General features: G+C 43.3%; 1 protein-coding gene and 1 pseudogene across 2 annotated transcripts; both read left to right on the forward strand.

The window, feature by feature from the left end:
* Positions 1–4,619: 4,619 nt before the first annotated feature.
* LOC147963256 (uncharacterized) lies at positions 4,620–9,166 on the forward strand. 2 transcript variants are annotated; one of them, XM_087527869.1, is made up of 4 exons: positions 4,620–5,599; positions 5,675–7,054; positions 7,701–8,747; positions 8,849–9,166. In XM_087527869.1, the coding sequence occupies exons 1-2, from the start codon at positions 4,740–4,742 to the stop codon at positions 5,892–5,894; spliced, it is 1,080 nt and encodes a 359-aa protein (XP_087383995.1). In that variant the 5' UTR covers positions 4,620–4,739; the 3' UTR covers positions 5,895–7,054; positions 7,701–8,747; positions 8,849–9,166. The 2 variants fall into 2 exon arrangements, with proteins under 2 accessions (XP_087383995.1, XP_087383994.1); XM_087527868.1 differs by having other exon boundaries at positions 4,620–7,054.
* A 1,470-nt stretch (positions 9,167–10,636) lies between these two features.
* Positions 10,637–17,558, forward strand: LOC125533640 (uncharacterized; annotated as a pseudogene).
* Positions 17,559–20,614: the final 3,056 nt, after the last annotated feature.

Genomic DNA, 20,614 nt, shown 5'->3' on the forward strand with positions numbered 1-20,614 from the left:
CCACTGTGGTACAAGCACTAAACTCAAACGAAGGGCATTCAATGGTGGCGGCGCCGGTGTTGCAGGATTGTTGAAATTGTCTTCGGGATATCATGAAGGTTACTATTGAGTATTGTAGTAGGGAATCAAACATAGTTGCTCACGAGCTAGCTAAATGGGGAAGTGAAAATCCTCCTGCACTATGGTTGGAGGCATCCCCTGGTTTTATTTTTAAGATTTTAGCAGATGATGTAAGTGCTATTTGATTTTTGAATAAAGCTAGCCTGGCCGGAGGTCTTCCTGTCAATTTTTTTTTTAAATTCATCCCATTCCTCTTTTTAAAAAACAAGAATTTAATTGTAGATTTAAGTATTCTCATTTCTTTTAAATTGATTGCATCAGAATATCACATTTGCATTTTAGTACTCTAAAACTTAAAAGTATGATATTTGCAAAGTTCAAAAGATAGGTTCATATGTATCGAATTTTTGAATGTTCCTCTTCCAAAAAATTCACGGGAGTGGCGACACAAAGAAGAAGGTGTTTTTCTTATGTTCGAGTGTGCAGTTTTAATAAATGATTTTCTGATTATTGCATTTTGTAACCAAATATTTAAAATGACTTTTATCTATTATAAAGGTTCACGACAAGAACAAAGCACCCCAAACATAATAAAAATTACGTTGAGGCCTCTCGGCCACTGAACGACCACTGCACTGTTAGGACGAGCCGCTGATGCACCGCTATCGCCAATCTCTTACCGAAGCAGACTGACCCTATCGATGATAAGTCAAAAAAGTCTTCGTGCATGTGCCTCTAAGGGTCATCACTCCAGAGCCACAGTCGTCACTATTGAACTCTGATCTCAACTGACACAAAAAAACTCGTCGTCCTGCACTCATGGCATGAAACCCTAACCTCACCGCCCCAAGTAGACAACAAGAATATGCCAGAGCTCCGCTGAATCCACCCCGATAGAAAAATTGAGGAGGATCGGAGTCCGTAAGACTAGCTCAAAGATGAAGCGTCGCCATCTGCCACAACATCGGCCCTGCAAGGACTAGACCGAGGTACCGGGACCTCCTCCCTGTTGTCTGTAAGTGCATCTAGTGCCCCTTAGTGATTTTGGTGTATTGAAGACTTATAGGTTAAGGGACTAATGCATTTGTGAGTGTACACAGGTCTATAAGTCTATAAGGAGTTTGATATTTACAGAGAAAGTCGGCCCCTAAAAATGAAGTTCTTCGACTAAAGACTTTGGTATTCTGAAGACTTTCTGAAGACTTTGAAAGTGAAGAAATTGGTGTGATCTTAAAGACTTGGTATTCATTCGAGGAACATGAAGCGTGAAGACTTTTGTTTTCGTAGTTTCATTTTCTCTTTCTTGAGTCATAGGAAACATCGTACTGTTAAAGGGGGTCGAGGAAATACTAAGGAAAAATTTTCATGTGATGCTCAACTCAAAATCCTACACCTACCAATCCCTTCGAGTGAAGCCATTGGAAATCTCATACAGTTCAGTCAATTTCCTCAGTGACAGAGATGAAGTTCTTCTGGTCTCTAAAGAATTTGTTCTGACTGAGGAGTTAGGAATTCGCCAATGCGGATTGCCTACACTGTGAGGAACATGATAGCCCTGAGGAATTTGAGCCTCAAATTTCCGACCATTGTTGTGCTACGCGCCAGCTGTCCCAAAATATATTATCCACCTAACGGTCATATCATTGAAGGGCATTTATGTCTTATCATGTCGGGCTGCTCCCTAGGCTATAAATAGCCGCCCCCCTACAACCACTAGCTGGTTGGCTGCTCTGAGAGAAACTGACACTTGTCATTTGAGAGCATCCCATCCTCCAAGGACTTTGAGCGAAAATCATCAAGTGAGGAAAACCCAAACCCAAACACCTACAAACCCAAAGTGATTGAGTATCACTGAAGAGATTGATCCTGCATGGATCCGACGCTTGTTACCTTTGAAGATTGTGCTTCTTTCAGACGGTTAGGCGTCATGGTCTAGAGCATCTAAGAGGAATTGTGGATCACTGAGTGACCGAGTTTGTGAAGGTTCGGAAGTCACCTGAAGACTTACCATGAGTGATTGGGCGAGGTCTGTGTGACCTTAGCTCAAGGAGAATACAGTGAGGACTATGTGTCCTCGGGTTTAAATACCTAGCTGCTCCAACCAGATGTACAACTGAGACAGCAGTTGGAATTGGTCTACCAAATTATTGTCTTCACCAAGCCAACTAGTTCTATATCCTCAGCTCTTTCATTTCCTCGGTATTGTGTTGTGTGCTTGTCATATCTGTGTTTGAAGACTTTGACTGAAGACTTTCTCAATTTTCTCAGTTCAATTTCTTCAGTCTGTTTGTCTTCATCCTGTGTTATCCTGTGATTACGCTTTCTGTACTCTGTGCTTGTCTTCATTTCATCATGATGACTATGCTTGTCTTCTGTTATGTTTACTTCCGAGTACTTATTCCGCTGCAAGTAGTTCTTCGCTAAGGAATTTCCTCACTAGCAAATTCCTCAGTGAAGAATTCATAAAAATCGCCTATTCACCCCCCTCTAGTCGATATAACGCACTTTCAATTGGTATCAGAGTAAGGTACTCCCTTGTTCTGTGTGATTTTGGTTTAACCGCCTGGAGTTTTAGTTATGTCGACCGCAGGTATGATCAAGGTCTCTGCTGGGTGTCATACCTTCAACGGGACGGACTACCCCTACTGAAAGAATAAGATGCGAATGCATCTTGAGGCAATTGATAACGATCTCTGGTATGTTGTGGAAAATGGTGTTTCTTCTGTCTCACCCTCACTGAACGCTATCGACGTGAAGAGATTCAAGCAACTCGACTCTCAAGCGAAGAATATCATATGTGGCCATCTGAGCAAAGGACAGTATGGAAGAGTGAGTGCTTTGGAGACTGCCAAGCTGATCTGGGATAGGCTGTCCAAAGTCAATAAAGGAGTTTCAACTCAGTGTGACTCTCGAGTTGATGTTCTTCGCAATCTCTTCAACCGCTTCAAAAGACTCGACAATGAAAATGTTCAGCAAACCTTCGATCGCCTCACTGACATCTCAAATGAGCTTCAAGCACTTGGTGCCACTGACATCACCGACCATGAGGTGGTGAAGAAATTGCTGAGATCGCTTGATTCCTCATTTGATACTCTGGCATTGATGATACAAGAGCGTGCTGATTACAAGTCACTTGACCCCGCTGATATCCTCGAGAGGCTAAATACTCACGAGTTCCAGCTTGCTGAAAAGAGAGATCTCCATGGTTCGAGCTATGGCAGATCACGTGCACTGAAGGCCAAGGCAGTATCTGAGTCCGAAGATGATGACTCTTGTAGCAGCCTTGGTGACCCTGAAGAACCGAGTCATGAGCTAGAACTGCTCGTAAAGAAATTCCAGAAGTTCTCAAGACGTGGTCGCTTTGAAAAACCCTCAAGGAGCAATGATTCCTCATCCAGTGAGTACGAGAAGAGGCTTTGTCACAAGTGCAAGAAACCTGGACACTACATTCAAGATTGTCCTCAATGGGAAAAGGAATCGAAGAAGAAGAAATATAAGGACTACAGTTCTAATGATGCGAAGAAAAAGAAGAAATCCTCAAAATCTTCATCATCAAAATCCTCAAAGTCTTCATCTCACAAGAAGAGCAGCTCCAAGAAGGCTTGGACATTCATTGGCAAGGAAATGGACTCTGAAGCTGAATCTGAGGAACAAGAGGAAGAGGAGGCATCTGAGGACTCCGAGTCTGGTGTGGCGAGCCTAGCCCTCGCTACTGCATCCGTCAATAAGTCTATCTTCAACTCTGAAGAAAATGACCTCACCAACAAGGCTGATGAAGGCAATGATGACTATGCTCCCACCTCTTGCAGCTATTCTACAGCTACAATTTTCCGCTTTTCTCTCAATCTTAAGGATGTCTTGGAAGAAAATATACATCTTATACTCTTGATGCATTTTATATCCTGATGATTAATCACACCTTGCATGTTCACTTGCAATTTTGACACTCTGAGGTACTGCATGTTGACAGTTTGAACTCTTGCAGTGGCTACTAAACAGCTGCTGCTGCTGCTGCTACAAAGAGTTCACCCATCCTTGAAGTTGTACACCTTCCTCTGGTTTACTCATTGTTTTAACTTATGATAATTGTTGTGCTTGCTTATCATACATTACTATGCTTCCATTATCTGCTTTGGCAAGTCTATAAATTGAAATCATTGTGTTTCCATAAGATTGTAATCTTGCTATTATTTTTTATTTAGCTGTTTTTATTTTACCAGGTGTGTATGCAGTTCGGAATTCTTATGATATTATCATGTTGCGACATAGACGCTTAGGAAATTCTGATTATAATCAAAACGTAACAATTATTTACAGGGTCATTTAAATTACAACGATTTCTATATCATGAGAATTTGGAATGTGATAATTATACGTGCGTTGCACGTGCACGCTTACCAGTAGGAGAACCAAAAACTCTTCACTGAAGTGCAGTATGTTCGCCCAGCCCAGCCCAGCCCAGCCCAGCCCATCATCAGCGAGACTGGCGTGTGGGGTCACCTTGTCAGCATCATGGTCGAACCAGACCAGCGACCATTCTTCTCTTCTCTCCAAAAAAAAAGAAAAAGAAAAAGAAAAAAGAAGAGACCAGCCCAGACCACACAAATCCTCTCGCTCTCGCACCCGGCCGCTCGTTCCCCATTCCCTCGCCGCCGGCGCCACCGCGCCGCCGCAGCGCCATGCTCCGGCTCCGTAGGTGCGTCCTTGCCCAGCTCCTATCGTCTCCCTCCGCCTCCACCATCTCCCCTCTCCTTCGCCTCCTCTCCGCGGCTGCGCCCGCCGTCTCCCCTAACCCTAGCTTCGCCGTGGAGGATTACCTCGTCGCCACCTGCGGCCTCTCCCGAGCGCAGGCACTCAAGGCCTCCCCGAAGCTCTCCCACCTCAAATCCCCCGCCAAGCCCGACGCCGTCCTCTCCTTCCTCGACGGCCACGGCTTCTCCAGCTCCGACGTCGCCGCCGTCGTCGCGGGAGACCCCAAGGTACTCTGCTCCAGCGTGGAGGGATACCTCGGCCCCGTCGTCGCCCAGCTCACCGGCCTCGGCCTCTCGCGTTCTCAGATCGCGCGCCTCATCTCCTACTGCCACGGCAATTTACATCTGACATCCATCGTCTCCAAGCTGCAATACTACCTGCCCCTCTTCGGCTCCATCGACAACACCCTCCTAGCTCTCAAGCGCTGCTTATACCTTATCTCGTCTGACCTAGAGAGGGTGGTCAAGCCCAACGTCGCGGCCCTGCGGGACTCGGGGCTGGGTGATTGCGACATTGCCAAGCTGTGCGTCCCTAGTCCACGGCTGCTCACAACTAATGTAGAATCCATCCGGGCAATGGTGTCATGCGCTGAAAGTCTTGGTGTGCCTCGTGGATCTAGGATGTTCAGGCATGCCATGTCTGCTGTTGTGTTCCTCGGCGAGGAGAAGATCGCTGCCAAACTGGGGTACTTGAAGAAGACCTTTAGGTGGTCAGATGCCGAGGCCGGCATTGCTGTGTCCAAGTATCCAATCTTGCTAAGGAGGTCTAAGGACTCTCTGCGGAGCAGGTCAGAGTTCCTCATCTCTGAGGTGGGGCTGGAACCGGCATACATTGCTCATCGTCCGCTATTGCTCTCTTACAGCCTGGAGGGCCGGCTCAGGCCCCGGTACTATGTTGTGAAGTTTCTCAAGGAAAATGGATTGCTACATCGCGGCCGGGACTACTATTCTGCAGTCGCGGTGACTCCGAAGGTATTCATGGAGAAGTTCATATGCCCTCACATGGAAGCTGCACCGCACCTTGCTGAAGACTATGCGGAAGCTTGCAGAGGCGAAGTGCCGACTAGATTCAGATTTACATGAACCAAGAATTTTATGGTATTAAAGTTTGAAACTGCTTACTGCACCCCAGAGATTTCGCTTGCGGAGTAAGCTGGTAGGCTTTGTTTCAGTATCCGTGCCTAACTAGATGTTGGTTGTCTTTCTAGTATGGCTATGACATGCTGGTTTGGTCGTTGCTACTTGCTAACACCTGATGAAGCTACTAATTTATTTCTTGAGACCTGGTATGTCCATCTCATCATTCAGCAGAGAAGAGAACATCAAACTGCTATCTTGCCCATTCTCTTGCCTTATTGACACACATATTGGAACTAAGAGAGTGTGAGATCAGGTCATTGTGCAGACACATTGAAATATCTGTGACTAGTATATCTGCATTTGTATATTTGGAATACTGATATGAAAGGACCAGGATGACCACAATATGTTGATCACTGTCGAGGATGGCATTTTGATATAGTTTGTTGGTTGCTTGCTCCAGTTCTTGTTAGCTGAAAATTGATCATTTTTCTTTCTGCAGCATCTTTGTTTGAAGAGTTAAATTTTTGTTAAAGTAATTGATGGTTTACTAATTCATACGAGTATTTTCCTTTATTATTCTCCTGTATTTCTGAATGGTGTACTGGTTGATACTTTCTACCAGTATTACAATTTCTGCATACAGCCTACCAGTACAGTCTTGGTTTTTGAGAATTTGTAGCTATATGTTGATTATTACTGTTTATTAGAGCGAAGGAGAAAGACCTGGGTGACCATTTTATTTTATTTTGCATTTGGATGCCATTGTACAGATAATGCGCCTCTGCCCCCATTCATTGTTTAAAGGTGCAAACAAATTTGCCCTCTCATTTTTTCCGGTTTTAGCTTTTAAGAATAGGAGATAGATAGTCTGTCTATTCTTGTGCAATAAAGGAAAGCTCGACTATGCCATAGAAAGTGTTGTTGTTATACTGTCTGTACTTGATCCACAAAACACATAAAAGAGCTCATTGCCTCCTTGAGTTAACGGTTTGTATTCAGCAAGTTCATGTTCTGTTTATGAAGCAGGTGACTTGTGATGACTATTGGATGTCGTTCAATTGCTTTTCAACCATGCCCATCATCTTTTTGTGCTATGATGAAGCAGGTTGAGGATATTGTCCATGCAATGATATAGGCTTGCTTGCAGGAACCCATGGCAGGTACTTCATAATCTAGAGACATTGTACTTTCTCCTTTTTCATGTTCAGTCACAAACATATGTTCCATTCTCACATGAAAAATAGAACCTGCAGCTACCAAAACAAACTGTGAGCTGCATTAGTTTCAGTCACACCACTGAATTCATTGGTGCTCTCACTTCCTTTTTGTGAAAAAATGCGGTCTGGTGAATTGTTGATTAGTTCACATGGCCTAAACATGTTAGTACAGAACTAAATATCTGTAAAAGAACAGGGCCGGTATCTGAAAAAACTTCCTCCAATGTTATAAAGGAGGCCAACTTTTATTCTGGGGCAGGTACAGAAACTGAGGTGGCGTGTCGATTCTTTTATCGTGCTCAAATTTGTTGCTATGACCTGGCAGCAGTGTTCTTTCAGGCAACGGCTCAAAAGTTCATGTTGTTGAATGTTGTTTAAAATTATATATCACGTTAAAGCAGTCAAAATGTTGCAGAATGCAGTGTACGCTTTTAGAGCATTTATGTTCTATTGGTGTTTGGGTTTATATATTTACTGAATAAATAAAAAAATATGTCTGGTTGCTGCAAATAGTTCCTTTTTTCCTGTTGTGCACCTCCAAAGTGTTAGCTTTGAATTGTAGGCTTATCTCACCATGTTTATTATACAGGGAGGTGACCGGTAGCTGATAGCACAATCTGATCTTCTCAAGAACCGTACTTCGTTCAGCTGCAAGACAAGGCAAATTGCTTTAGGTTATCACGTCCTATAATATCAAATAAACATCCTATTAGTTTACAGGATCACATATTTTTAGGTTTTTAATGCGGTTCATGATGAAACAGCTAGAGCTTATCAGCATAATTTTTTGATATATACTATTACCTAACTGACATGGTATTTCAGCATAATGCGGTTATTACGTCAGTTATTTCCGAACGGAGGGAGTATCACTTATACTAATACTGATTTTAGGTGACCGCTTATCATCCTCTGTATATCACTGATGCTACATGCCACAACAAGTTTTTAGTTTTCCTTTCTAGAGATAGTTGTGCTTAGAATCAGGATATTGTCACCAGATATGCACTCCATTTACCCTTTTAAAGAGAAAGGAGCAGGCATATTTGATAGCCGGAGGCTCCTTGACAACATCCCATTTCAAAATATCGAAACAGTTATTATGTTCTTGCAATGAAATGCCTACTATTCTGATTGTTACCCGAAGTTTGTGACCGTTTTCCCAGGTTTTGGCCTTGCTGCACATTTGCGTCCCTTGTCAAATGCCACTAGATTTATGAGGGTGGGGTGATCTATTATGAGGCATTTTTTTGTGTTCTTCAAAATTTAAACGGTGGAAATGTTTTAATTTTTAAATAGACAAACATGAATGACCATGTTAATGATCCATTACTAATACCATCCGCTTGGGTGCATTCTATGGCTGAGAATAGGGGGGTGTCCCTGGCAGGAAAATGGCACACAAGAGAGATTGTTTTCTGAACTAAACTTTGGCAAAACCGCGGACAGGTACTTATGGCTTTCATGGAAGGAACTCTGAGTATCAGTGGATGTTTGGTGAGGAAGATCTTAAATCTCTCCCTGTCCGATAACACGCTGAGCAGCGAGTGCATCAGGATTGGGTGATTATTCACGGTTTTGGTTTGCTTGGCTCCACACTGCAGAAGACAAAGAATTTGTTTCAAAATCCTGGCAGGTAATTTCGGAGTTAGGAAATTGGAGTATCTACACCACTTTGTTGAGTTTGTTTAATTTATGAGAAAAGCAATGCTAATGTGAGATTCTGTTTATGTTCAGAAGGCAGAATTAGGTCAACAGAACAAGTATTACTATGATGACAAGTTGAAGCGATTGGTAGTGGAAACAACTGCTCATTTATGTCACAAGCTGCATCATTGAGTGGGACATATTATATACTCCCTCTGTTCCTTGATATAAGGTGTATAGATTTTTGAGAAAAAGTCCGAAATATAAGGTGTATTGCGTTGCACCACTCGTCTGGATAATGTTTTTAGGGATTTGACTACATTTCCTTATATTAGGCAGGCTTCTCTATTTTCTCATGTCAATTAGTCAGGTGTAATCTCGCCCAAAACTTGGGAAATTTTCCCTCCACATGCGTTCTTTAATTTCCGTGTCAAAAACTATACACCCTATATCAAGGAACGGAGGGAGTAGTATACAAGCGTAGTTCGGTGTCAAGCAGGCGCTAGATCACCTGAACGTCCTTATGCTAAATGGAAATTCATTTGCCTTGTGCTTTGTGTATGGTATGGTGTGTACATCTTTGATTCAACTCAACATTTTCTACATATCTTACGCTGTAAGTAAATACACTATGCTCCCTAATTTTTAAGCATCGCAATCAATTGAGGACTAAATTGGGAATTGGATCATTTGATTTTGACCGGGTCAACAATTTCTCAAGAGACTTTTTTGTGTGTGAATAAAGACTCTTATTCAATTCTTTTAATTCGTTGTGGTTCTTAATCTTGAAGCTTTTTCATTCAATTGAGGTATCCAATTTCAGATTTGATTCATGATTTTGACCGGGTCAACGGTTTTAAAAATCAATTGGGAGCAACCTGGCCTATAAAAACATATGAATCCTGCGTGCCGTCTCATCACCTAGAAAAAAAAAGCATCAATATGCGATATTGTAGCACCAAAATAGTGCATGCAAACACCAATGCACAAAATTTTCCCACGTAAGTATGGGTTGATTAGCAGATAAAACAAAATCACACTGCAAAAGGCCCATCAAAACACCGTATTGTATATAAAAAGAACACACTCCATCATCTCCCCCTAGCCAAACCAAATACACCCTCGTTTCCAATATATAAGGTGTATTTGTTTTTTGAAAAGTCAAATCTATTTAACTTTGACAAAGTTCATGGTGAAAAATATCAGCATCCACGATAATAAATAAACAAAATATGTAAATTAATTTCATGATGAATCTAATGATACTAATTTGATATTATGGACGTTAATATATTTCTCAATAAATTTGGTGAAACTTAAAAAGGTTTGACTTAAAAAAAAACTAATACTACACCTTATATTTTAAAACATACGTAGTAAAAGAATTATGAAAATCCAACAACACGAATGGCACAAGAATGTTCACCCTACTCTTCTAGTCAATGATGATTCTCTTGACTGCTAGGCAAAATAGGAAACAACTAATGTGATTGTGTAGTTTTTTTTTTGTTGAGAATCATGTGATTGTATAGATAATGCACGGATGTCAATAAGAAAATGTAAAGTTTGGTCAAAAAACAAACTTCCTCCTGTGAGCTACTCCCTCCGTTCCGAATTACTTGTTGCAGGTATGGATGTATCTAGATATATTTTAATTCTAGATACATCCATTTCTGCGACAAGTAATTTAGAACGAAGGGAGTAGATGTCTCCAACTTTTCCTTTTGGATATTGAGCTAAACAATTTGTTTGGACGATTTGAAGATATTGAGACCAACTAGATACCTAGGGAAAGAGCAACTAGCACAAGATACTAATACTTTCAGGTCTTGAGAGGCGAATAGGAATCGTACCTAGTTTTTGAAAAAATGCGGTAAGAAAGTAGTAGAAGGTGCTCTTGTAAAATTCACAATCAGGTCGAATTCAGGGCAAAGAACACTTAAAATCTTTATCCGACGGATGGAAGTGCATCAGTTTTTGTGTCATTAAATTAAAAGAGAAACAAAGAATAAATTCAGTTGTCTTTATATAGGAGAACCAAAAACTCTTCGCTGCTGTATGTTCGCCCAGCCCAGCCCAGCCCAGCCCATCATCAGCGAGACTGGCGTGTGGGGTCAGCATCAAGGTCGAACAGACCAGCGACCATTCTTCTCTCTCAAAAAAAAAGAGACCCGCAAATCCTCTCGCTCTCGCATTCGCACCTGGCCGTCGTTCCCCATTCCCTCGCCGCCGGCGCCACCACACTGCCGCGCCGCCACCACATCGCCGCGCCGCCATGCTCAGGCTACGCAGCCACGTCCTCGCCCATTTCTTCTCGTCTCCAGCCACCTCTCTCGGATCCCCTCTCCGCCGCATCATCTCCGCCGCCGCGCCCGCCATCTCCCCGAACCCTAGCTTCTCGGTGGAGGAGTACCTCGTCTCCACCTGCGGCCTCACCCAAACCCAGGCCGTCAAAGCCTCCGCCAAGCTCTCCCACCTCAAGTCCCCATCCAAGCCGGACGGCGTCCTCGCCCTCCTCGCTGGCCTCGGCCTCTCCGGCGCCGACATCGCCGCTCTCGTCGCTAGGGACCCGCAGCTCCTCTGCGCCAAAGTGGAGAAAACCCTGGCCCCCAACGTGACGGGGCTCACCGGCCTCGGTCTCCCGCCTTCTGAGATCGCATGCCTCGTCTCGCTCTCCCATAACAGCTTCCGCTCTAGATCCATCACCTCCAAGATGCACTACTACTTGCTTTCTCTTTGGGTCCTCTGAGAACCTCCTCCGGGCCCTCAGGATGAACTTCTACCTTCTCTCGTCTGACCTCGACGGCATCGTCAAGCCCAATGTCACCTTGCTGCGGGAGTGCGGGCTAGGTGCTTGTGATATTGCCAAGTTGTGCATCTCAACTCCGAGGCTACTCACCACCAACCCCAAGCGTGTCCAGGCGATGGTGACATGCGCTCAAAACATAGGTGTGCCCCGTGGCTGCGGGATGTTCAGGCACGCGCTGCAGGCTGTTGCATTTCTCAGTGGAGGACAAGATCGCAGCCAGGGTGGAGCACTTGAAGAACACGTTCAGGTGGACGAATGCTGAGGTAGGCATGGCTGTTTCTAAGGCTCCAATGGTGCTGACGCGGTTGAGTGGTGTGGTGTCGTGCCGTTTGGCGGTGGATCAGGGTTTCGGGCCCAGATCCAGTTGTCGCGGGCCGTCGGCGGGATGCGGCGGTGTTGGCTGCTTTGGCCCGCGCGGGCGGCTGCACGTGGTGGGGGCCGGCGACTCTGGTTGGCTGCGGGTGGATCTGGAGCGGCCGCTCCTGACCTGCTTCTCCTGCTGGACGGCGCTGCTCGGCCGGGCCGGCGTTCTGGGCGGCGGCGCTGCTTCGTCCCAGGTCCGGTTCGTTGATGGATGGCGATGTTGGACTCCAGGGCGGCGGCCCCGGGACGGTGGTTGATGTGTCGGTGGTCGTGGAGTTCACGCTGGTGATGCGGCGGCCGCGGTATGCTTGGTGGAGGGAGGCTCGTCTCTCGCAGCTCGGCTCGAGGCGTGGTGGTGGTCCCTGAGTGGCGATGGCGCGGTTGCTGCGTAGGGGTGCGCGGGTCAGTGGAGGTGCTGGTTGGCGTCGATCGACCACGTGGGAGTGGTGGTGTTACTGATTCGGGCGAAAGCTTGGCAGGTGATTGCTGGCCGGCGGAGGCGGCGCTCGTGGGCGTCGCTTTCTTCCTTCGAGGCGGCGTCGTGGTGATCTGTGCATCCTCATCTCTCGGGTCAAGATCTCCGAGCGAAAGTCAGGATCCTTGTTGGATTAGGCGGCGACGGCGTCTCCAATGTCGTTTTCCCTCTTGGGGGCGCTGTCTTGGAGATCTTGGTCCCTTTTGTGCTTCTTGCAGGCTGGACGTGCACCACATCGTGGTCGGCAGGTGCCCGGCCGGCGGTGAGGTTGGTTTGGCATTGCGACGCGTGTGTCAACGACGATGGTGGCGAGTAGAGCCGAGTCATGGCTTGTCCTTTTGATGTCGAAGGTCTGGTGCGCCAATGGGTGAGCCCATGCTGGTTTCTGGCTGTGACAGAGAAGTCGGCGCTGCGGGCGGCGAGGCCGCTACGGCAACGATGACTCCATGAGGGCGGCTTTCAGCGTGCGGTGCTCTCCGGATGTTGCGCTAGACTAGGTCGGTGCAAGGCTTGCAACTTTCTTCTGTGAAGCTCGTCAACAAAATCGGAGCTGCCGTGTCCTCGACATTGCGGTCGACTGTTTGATGTTGTTGTGGCCAGGTCGTCTGCGTGTGCCCCTTATGGGGTTTGTATCTAGGTTTTTGACCGGTTTTTCTCTAATTAACCAGGCAACTCTCTTCTTGTTAATCAATGAAAATAGCAAATCTTTTGCCTCGTCTCAAAAACAAAGACTCTTCATGGGAGTGCAGTATGTTCGCCCAGCCCATCATCAGCGAGACTGGCGTGTGGGGTCACATTGTCACCAGACCATTCTCTCCCTCCCTCTCTCTCTCAAAAATAAAAATAAAATGAAGAGACCAGACCACGCAAATCCTCTCGCACTTGCACTCGCACTCGCACCCGGCCGTCGTGGCCAGGGTGAACTACTTGAAGAACACCTTCAGGTGGACGGATGCTGAGGTAGGCATGGCTGTTTCTAAGGCTCCATCGGTGCTGGCGAGGTCCAAGGAGTCGCTGCAGCGCAGGTCTGAGTTCCTCATCTCCGAGGTGGGCTTGGAACCGCTGTACATTGCTCAACGGTCGGAAATAATCGGTCACAGCCTAGAGGGCCGGCTCAGGCCCGGGTACTATGCTGTGAAGTTTCTCAAGGAAAATGGATTGCTCAAGCGTGACCCAAACTACAGTACCGTTTTCAAGATTAGTGAGAAGGCATTCAGGAAGAAGTTCATATCCCCTCACAAGGAGGCTGCACTGCACCTGGCAGAAGACTATGATGCCGCTTGCAAGGGGGACGTGCCGACTAATTTCAGATTCACATAAAGACGGGCTATGATGTAATTGGGTGCTGGTTGTCTGATGTTGTATGACTGTTAGATGCTGGGTTGGTCATTGCTAACGTGTGATGGAATTGATAATTTGATCCCCAAATACTGGTATGTAATGCTATCACTCAGCAGAGAAGAAACCATTGATTGGTTATGAACTTCTCATCCTCATTCATGTTTTAAACACACTTATTGGAACAAAATAAGTGTGAGGTCAGGCCATACTGCAGTGCATTAAAATTTCAGTTTTCAAGTTAGTTGCTGGTGCATTGAGACAATGAGCCACAGTAAGGTTTCCTTCATGTGGGTGGTGCATTCCTAATATTCTACTACTGGTTTTGCAATTCATAGTTGATAATTGGAGGATCAGTCTGATGTCCGTCCCAAATTTAGGTAAATAGTCTTCTTGGTGCGGTCAATTCACCTGGCTTTAGCTTAATCTGTTTTTCAGTTATGGTTTGATATACAAATCATTTTGGTTTGCTCATATGCAGATTCATAGTGACCCGTCTTTGTTTCAACTAATGAAATACTCCCTCCATCCCATAGTGTAAGTGTAGTGTCAAAAAACGTCTTACATTATGGGACGGAGGGAGTAGATACGTATTCATCCGACTAGGTTCACTAGCAGCTAGTTGGTGTTTCTTCCTTCTTTGTACATCTTCTTTAGTTTTGCTAAAACTCAGTGGTTAGGTTATTGCTTTGGTCGGTGTGATTGTGAATATAGGCACGAAACAGTTGGTATCATGTACATCCATGCTCTGAATTCATGGTCTGAATATCTGCAGAGGCTGCAGGTTCTTAATTACTTCCCCCTAGTATCTTGTTTATTTGAAATGCTGTGCATAATGTGCTAGCCTTCTGGGGCAGATTACTTCCAACTCGCCACATATTCTGCACTTGAATTAGTTTTTGCCACCTTGGGTGTTCATCTGGAGGAAGCTATCATTGAAGTTCAGTGACGGATAGTAAAATTTGCTATATGTGTCTTGAACCATGTTTGATCTAAAAACACAAGGAATTCCAGTACTTTCTTTAACCTCCAAAGTAACTGCCGAAGCGTGCTAGAATTAGTTTAACTTTTAATTATCAAGCAGATAGGTTGTAGTTGTAATGGTCTGTTTTTTGTAACAAAGTAAGCATTTCAGAGCTGGCCGTACTTCAACCAATCATACATCAATGTTTGCTACGTGTCATTTTGCCGTGTTGTTAATGCTCTACTTATTTTCCTTGTCAATGCAGGGTTATGGTAAGGCTCCCGGGGGTAAAAATTGATTTTCCTGGAGAAGGACCTTAAAGATGCATCATTGTTCAACTGCCAACTATTTGTTGTTTTCAGTAAGACACAACCCTGTTGAAGTCTTGCAGTGATTTTTCCTCCTAGGTTTCATTAAGATTTGGTCGCTTTGTTGGCAATGATAAAGGATATTGTGTCGCAGTTCATGCAGTAAATCTATGTCATACACTTGTGTGTTTATATGTTTCATCAGGTTTGTCTGGCCTATGATGATATGGAAGCCCAACTGTACCATTGACCTTGACTTGTTCTGCCCAGCGTAAATGATAAAACAGTTCCCCTTATAAGTTGTGATTGTTTGGACTGCTAGCTGATTCCTCTTTTAGCATTTTCAAAACTCTCATCATTCCTGTGCGTGTATTTAATTCTGTAACTAAAATGCTAGGATGCACAAGTTAACTAAAATGGCAGGACTTACTGGTAATGAAGAAATACCTCTGATGACCATGTGTGCTTAGGGGATGGGAGTCGAGTTCGCTCACAAGAGATGGGCCATCATCCTTTCTAGAAAGACTTTCCTCTGGATATATAAACCCTATTCCACAGGATTTGTGATCAAAGTTTTTGTATTCCAGTCCTGAAAAGCTCATTTTTGTATCAATCGAAATAGCTGTAAACCCACAATATTTTTCATGTCAGCTTGGCTAAAAGAGGCCGACTTGCGACAGCTTCCAATTGCCTCCTCTCTCTACTCCACAGTTCATCGGAATCTAATTGTACTTCATCTGTGTCAGTGTTTTAATTTTGCTCCCGATGTGCATATTTTTTTAGAAATCTTAGCAACCTTTCTGGTAGGGGTATTGTCATTTCTAATGTTAATGTTTCTCGGAGAAAGTTAGTGTCGTACTGACCTTCAATCATCAGAGTTTGATGTAAAAATCGACTGCATTTAGAATTTTATCATAGCAGTGTGTTAATTCATTAAAGGAAAGCAATGAAGCAAGTTAAATCGTAACTTCATACATGCTTAATATCGTAAACTTGAAGCATGTGCCTGTTGCAGTCCTGATGGGTACATTATACATTAATAATTTGTATGACATGGCATTCACCAATGCAGTCAGATGAAAATGTGGCTCAAACTATTGATGGATGCCCCCCCGCTCTTTTACCTGTACCCTTGTTTGTTTCTTAATAACTCTGTACTTATGTGTATCAATCTGACTATTGTTTTTCTTCATTTCTTCCTTCGTAGAGAATTGGAGCGTGTCCTTGCAGCCATTGCATATCAATGCAGTCGAAATATAGTAGGCAATCAAGATGCATTTTAGCGTATGTTTCTTTTCTGATATCTGGAATATATGTTGAGATTATAGTAACTGAAATATATGTTAGCTGCAATTTGCTAAAGGGTGATATGCTTATGATCTTATGGATGGAAGCCCTAGAGTTCAATTGCCAGGACTTTTTTCACAAGGTTAGTGTACTGCAGGCCTAGATCCTTATTTATGTTACTACAAAGCTTACGTTTTAGACTGCACCTAAGTTGACATGTTTCTATGGTCTACATTTTGCGGATTGGAGAGTTAGGATCAGCTGGCCCCGAGTGCAAAGAACTTCAAGAAACAACAAAGAGTTGTTGATGGATAATTCAGCCGGCTTGCTTCTCTGTTTGCCAATTGTTTGGAGCTACGAGGGTAACTATTTACTGTATTGTGGTAGATTTCTTTTGCTCTGATAACTAATCTATTTTAAGTTTTTAACTGATTTCAGTGTCCTAAATCTCTAGTGCAAAAACTATAGCACTGGATGTGTTGCCCTTCAGAGGTGGTGCCGGAAGGATCAGGGGCGAAGCCAACATAGAGAAGGAGGCGATTGTGATCGCAGCTAAGGGAAGCAAAAGCACGTGGAGGGGCATTCCTCAGCCTACTGGTACATGTCATTCTTCCAGCAAGCGGCGCCAGTTCCAAAATGAAGATTTGCTTAATTGTGAAAGGATGTTTTGTCTCAAACTCTATATGGTCCAAGATATACAATCATTTCTTGAAAATCATATTACTTCCATCCCAAAAAGCTTGTCTTAGATTTGTATAAATGCGGATGTTGGTTCCCTGCTCTAGTTCTTGTAAGCTGAAAATCTGCGTTCTTTCTGCAGTATCTTTGTTTGAAGAGATTAACGGCTGGCAAAGACTAAGTCTCCTCTGGTGTGCATCAATCAAGGGTTACATGTAGTTCTACTTATGCCCAGCCCGGCAAGGTAGCGGGTATATATGGAAGAAGCTATGTTGTTAATCTGTTATATCGTGATTTAAGACCAGCAAATGGTTAGAATATTAACCCTCGGTTAGCATGGTATCCAATATGCCTAGATTGATATAAATTGTTGCCTAGATTGATATAAGTTGTTACATTCACAGGCTATCTTCATGCAAACAGAGTTAGGCATTAACTGATGCAAGCTGGCTCTTCCAGATGGCATCTACTCTGTTTTCAGTGGTGGAAAAAATATATCTTCACAACTATATTGAGCCTTGAGCGTGTTCTGTAGACTGTAGTCCTTTCTTCAAAATTTTTTAAAGCTGGATGTGATACTGGATGGTCTGAATTATCGGTTGTCTAGGTTTTTTCTGCCCTGAGAATAGATCGCAAACTGTACCTGCATATTTAATAATTTTTGTGCACATTATGTTTTGCTTCCATGGTTTGTATGCTTTTGAACTATTCCTGTCTTCATTTAGGCATGGATGTGGTTCGCAACTCAGTACTTTATTTCGTTGTCCACAATATTGGCTGATAAATCAGTTAAGTGCCAACATTTGTTACACTCTATAAAACCCCACGTCAAGACATCATATATATCATAGATGACCGATAAAATTAGTCTTTTGTTACACTCTATAGCAACTTCACTAAGAAAACGGGACGTGACAACACAAATTGATTGGACCAGTATCTTACAAAACTTCCATCATTATATTAGCCACAATAAACTTCACATGTTTTCCAGCAATTCACATGACATCATTAAAATGTTATAAGTATTGGATAAGAAGAATCGACAACACATTCTTACTGGGATAGCATCTTAGGGTTCCTTGAATATATATCTCATGTCGGGTAAATCCTTAGCTCCCTTCCCCATCTTACTTTTTTTTACGGGGACTTCCCCCTCTTACTAATACTACAGAGTGGCTGTTTAGCTAGAAGATAATCAAAAGGAGAGACGTAACACTGGAATAGTTATTGGTTAGCGTGGATTGAAGGTAAGTGCACCATCTACAAGTAATCACGATTAGCATGTGGGAAAGAAGATGTTAAGTATAAGACTGGTAATGGCGTAATGCATGGAGTAGTGAAAAAAATCCATTCATATATACATCTCTGTTATTTATTCCTTGCTACTGCATTTATTGGTCTCTTTACGATGAACACTCGTATTTGGAGTGGTATTACCCAGAAAAACAATAGAAATGCAACTAACCTTATAATTATAATGCCTCCCTCAAGTTACGCACTGACGAGCCAGTGTGACTCTTAGCTCTGACCACTATCGATGAACTTAACACCCATGGTTAGATTGTAAAACTAAGAAAACAGTGCTGATAAAACTAGAGATGGTGCACATCGTCTTCGTGAAGAACATAAACAATGGCAGTTTCATCATAGCTTTTTTTTTGTTACAATTGTTGGATCTTCCATTCTTCCCGGTGTCTCCTGTTCCATGGGTTTTTGTCACTTTTATTCCTCTCACACCATTTCCTTATCTTCTGTAAATGAGTTTCACCTATTTGATGATAGACTATAGCTAGTGTTGCCAATATGCAGAAGTAAAGCTAGTGAGACGCCTGAGCATGCTATCCATTCAGGTAATCATAGAGTAGTATATATAAAGGCCATAGTACCATTATTCAACGTAGTGAAGGTTGGTGGAGCATTCATTTTCTTTTCATGAAATGAGTGCATAAGAGTTGCATTGGCATCGTGTTCGTGACAAAGTGGGAAAGAGTAGTTTGTTAATAATTCAACTAACTAACGTATAGTCCAATTTTGTTCCTTTAGTTGACCTTAGTTGGAAACTATGCGTATGTTACCTCTCATCCCTCAAACCACTGCAAGACTATTTCAGATGAATTGACCGAGGTTTCACACAGGTGGCAACCATTCAAATGAAATAAAATCAGGAAGTTCCAAATAAATTGGAAAAAGGCGAAAATAAAAAGAAATCCAAACTCTTGAACAAGAGAGGGGGCTCATCCAGAAAATAAAATATAATTAATTTGATAATTTGAGTTAAAAAAAAGGTAGCTCGATCCTTTTGCTACCAGTGCCGGCAATAAGCATCCATCTTGCAGCTTTACTCAGGCTCTTCCAGGCTGGCACTCACATGCAGAATAGACCAAGTAGTCATGTCATCCAGTAAAACAACAGACATAAAACTGACCTCGTAATATGTATATATAATTTCTCGGACACACTAGTTACAACAGGAAGATAGTAAGCTTCCAGTGTGACATGAAGAGAGTAGGAAACATGACGAGAGTAGGAAATTATTCACTAGTTAGTACTCCCAATGTGGTCTAATTAATTCAGTACAAATAGCATTGAGCCACTTGGCACTGGTTACCTTAACACTCAAAGCCTTGACGGAACTGTACCAGGATCAGTGGATCACTAGACTGAAGATCAATAATAATAGTTCATTTCTACATTTTCACAACCATTTGGTCTTCTGTTCTTCCCGTTGTCTTCTATTCCCACGGCTTTGTGTATCTTCTTTTCATTTCTCATCCTCTCCTCATCTACTTTGTATGTGAGTTTCACCTACTTGACATACTAAGAAGCTAATGCTGCTAACATGTAGAAGTGATTCAACCGCAAAAAAAACATGTAGAAGTGAAGTGGGGCACTATATTTGATACCTAGTTGTGCGAACATAGTGGTATATATAGAGGGTAGAGGCGAAGTGGGGCACTGGAATATATAGTAGTATAAATGAAGGGTACAAGTGGAATGATGCACTGGCATTTGCTATCTAGTCAGACAAAGATTTGTGGTATATATATAAGGGAATCACTATAGGTCACCCAACTGATCTTTCCATGCGTGTCCACCGCCTCCATGTCCATCATATATGTTTTAATCAGAAGGCTCCGTAGTAACCTTCGTTAGAGTACATGTTTGCCTGTGGGAAAGAAGATGTTAAGTATAAGAGGGGTGACTGCACAGGAGCAATGAATAATATATGTCGTGGTGAAAAAAAAACATTTCATTATTTGCCAGTTATATACATCTTTGTTATTTATTCCTTGTCACTACATTTGTTGGTCTATTTCTGGCCAACACTTGCATTTGGAGTAGTATTACCCAGAAAAACAACTAACCTTATAATTATAATGTCTCCCTCAAGTTACACACTCACGAGCCAGTTTGACTCTTTGCTCTCACCAACATCTGAGATGAACTAAACACCCACGATTAGATTGTGAAACTAAGGAAACTGTGCTAATAAAACGGAGAGATGGTGCACGTCGTCTTCATGAAGAACATAAACAATGGCAGTTCCATCACAACAGCAGAGAGCCAGAGACAGACTCTATACAGCCTGGACCGTGGCCTGGGTCGTGAGGCCCGGGGCGGCCCGGGCCCT

This window comes from Triticum urartu, chromosome 6A (assembly GCF_056163025.1).
Source record: "Triticum urartu cultivar PI428250 chromosome 6A, HENAU_Tu73, whole genome shotgun sequence".
NCBI lineage: Eukaryota > Viridiplantae > Streptophyta > Magnoliopsida > Poales > Poaceae > Triticum > Triticum urartu.

Excerpts from the sequence above, each read along its gene's own strand:
- LOC147963256 (XM_087527868.1), top strand. The coding sequence starts at position 4,740 with ATGCTCCGGCTCCGTAGGTGCGTCCTTGCCCAGCTCCTATCGTCTCCC.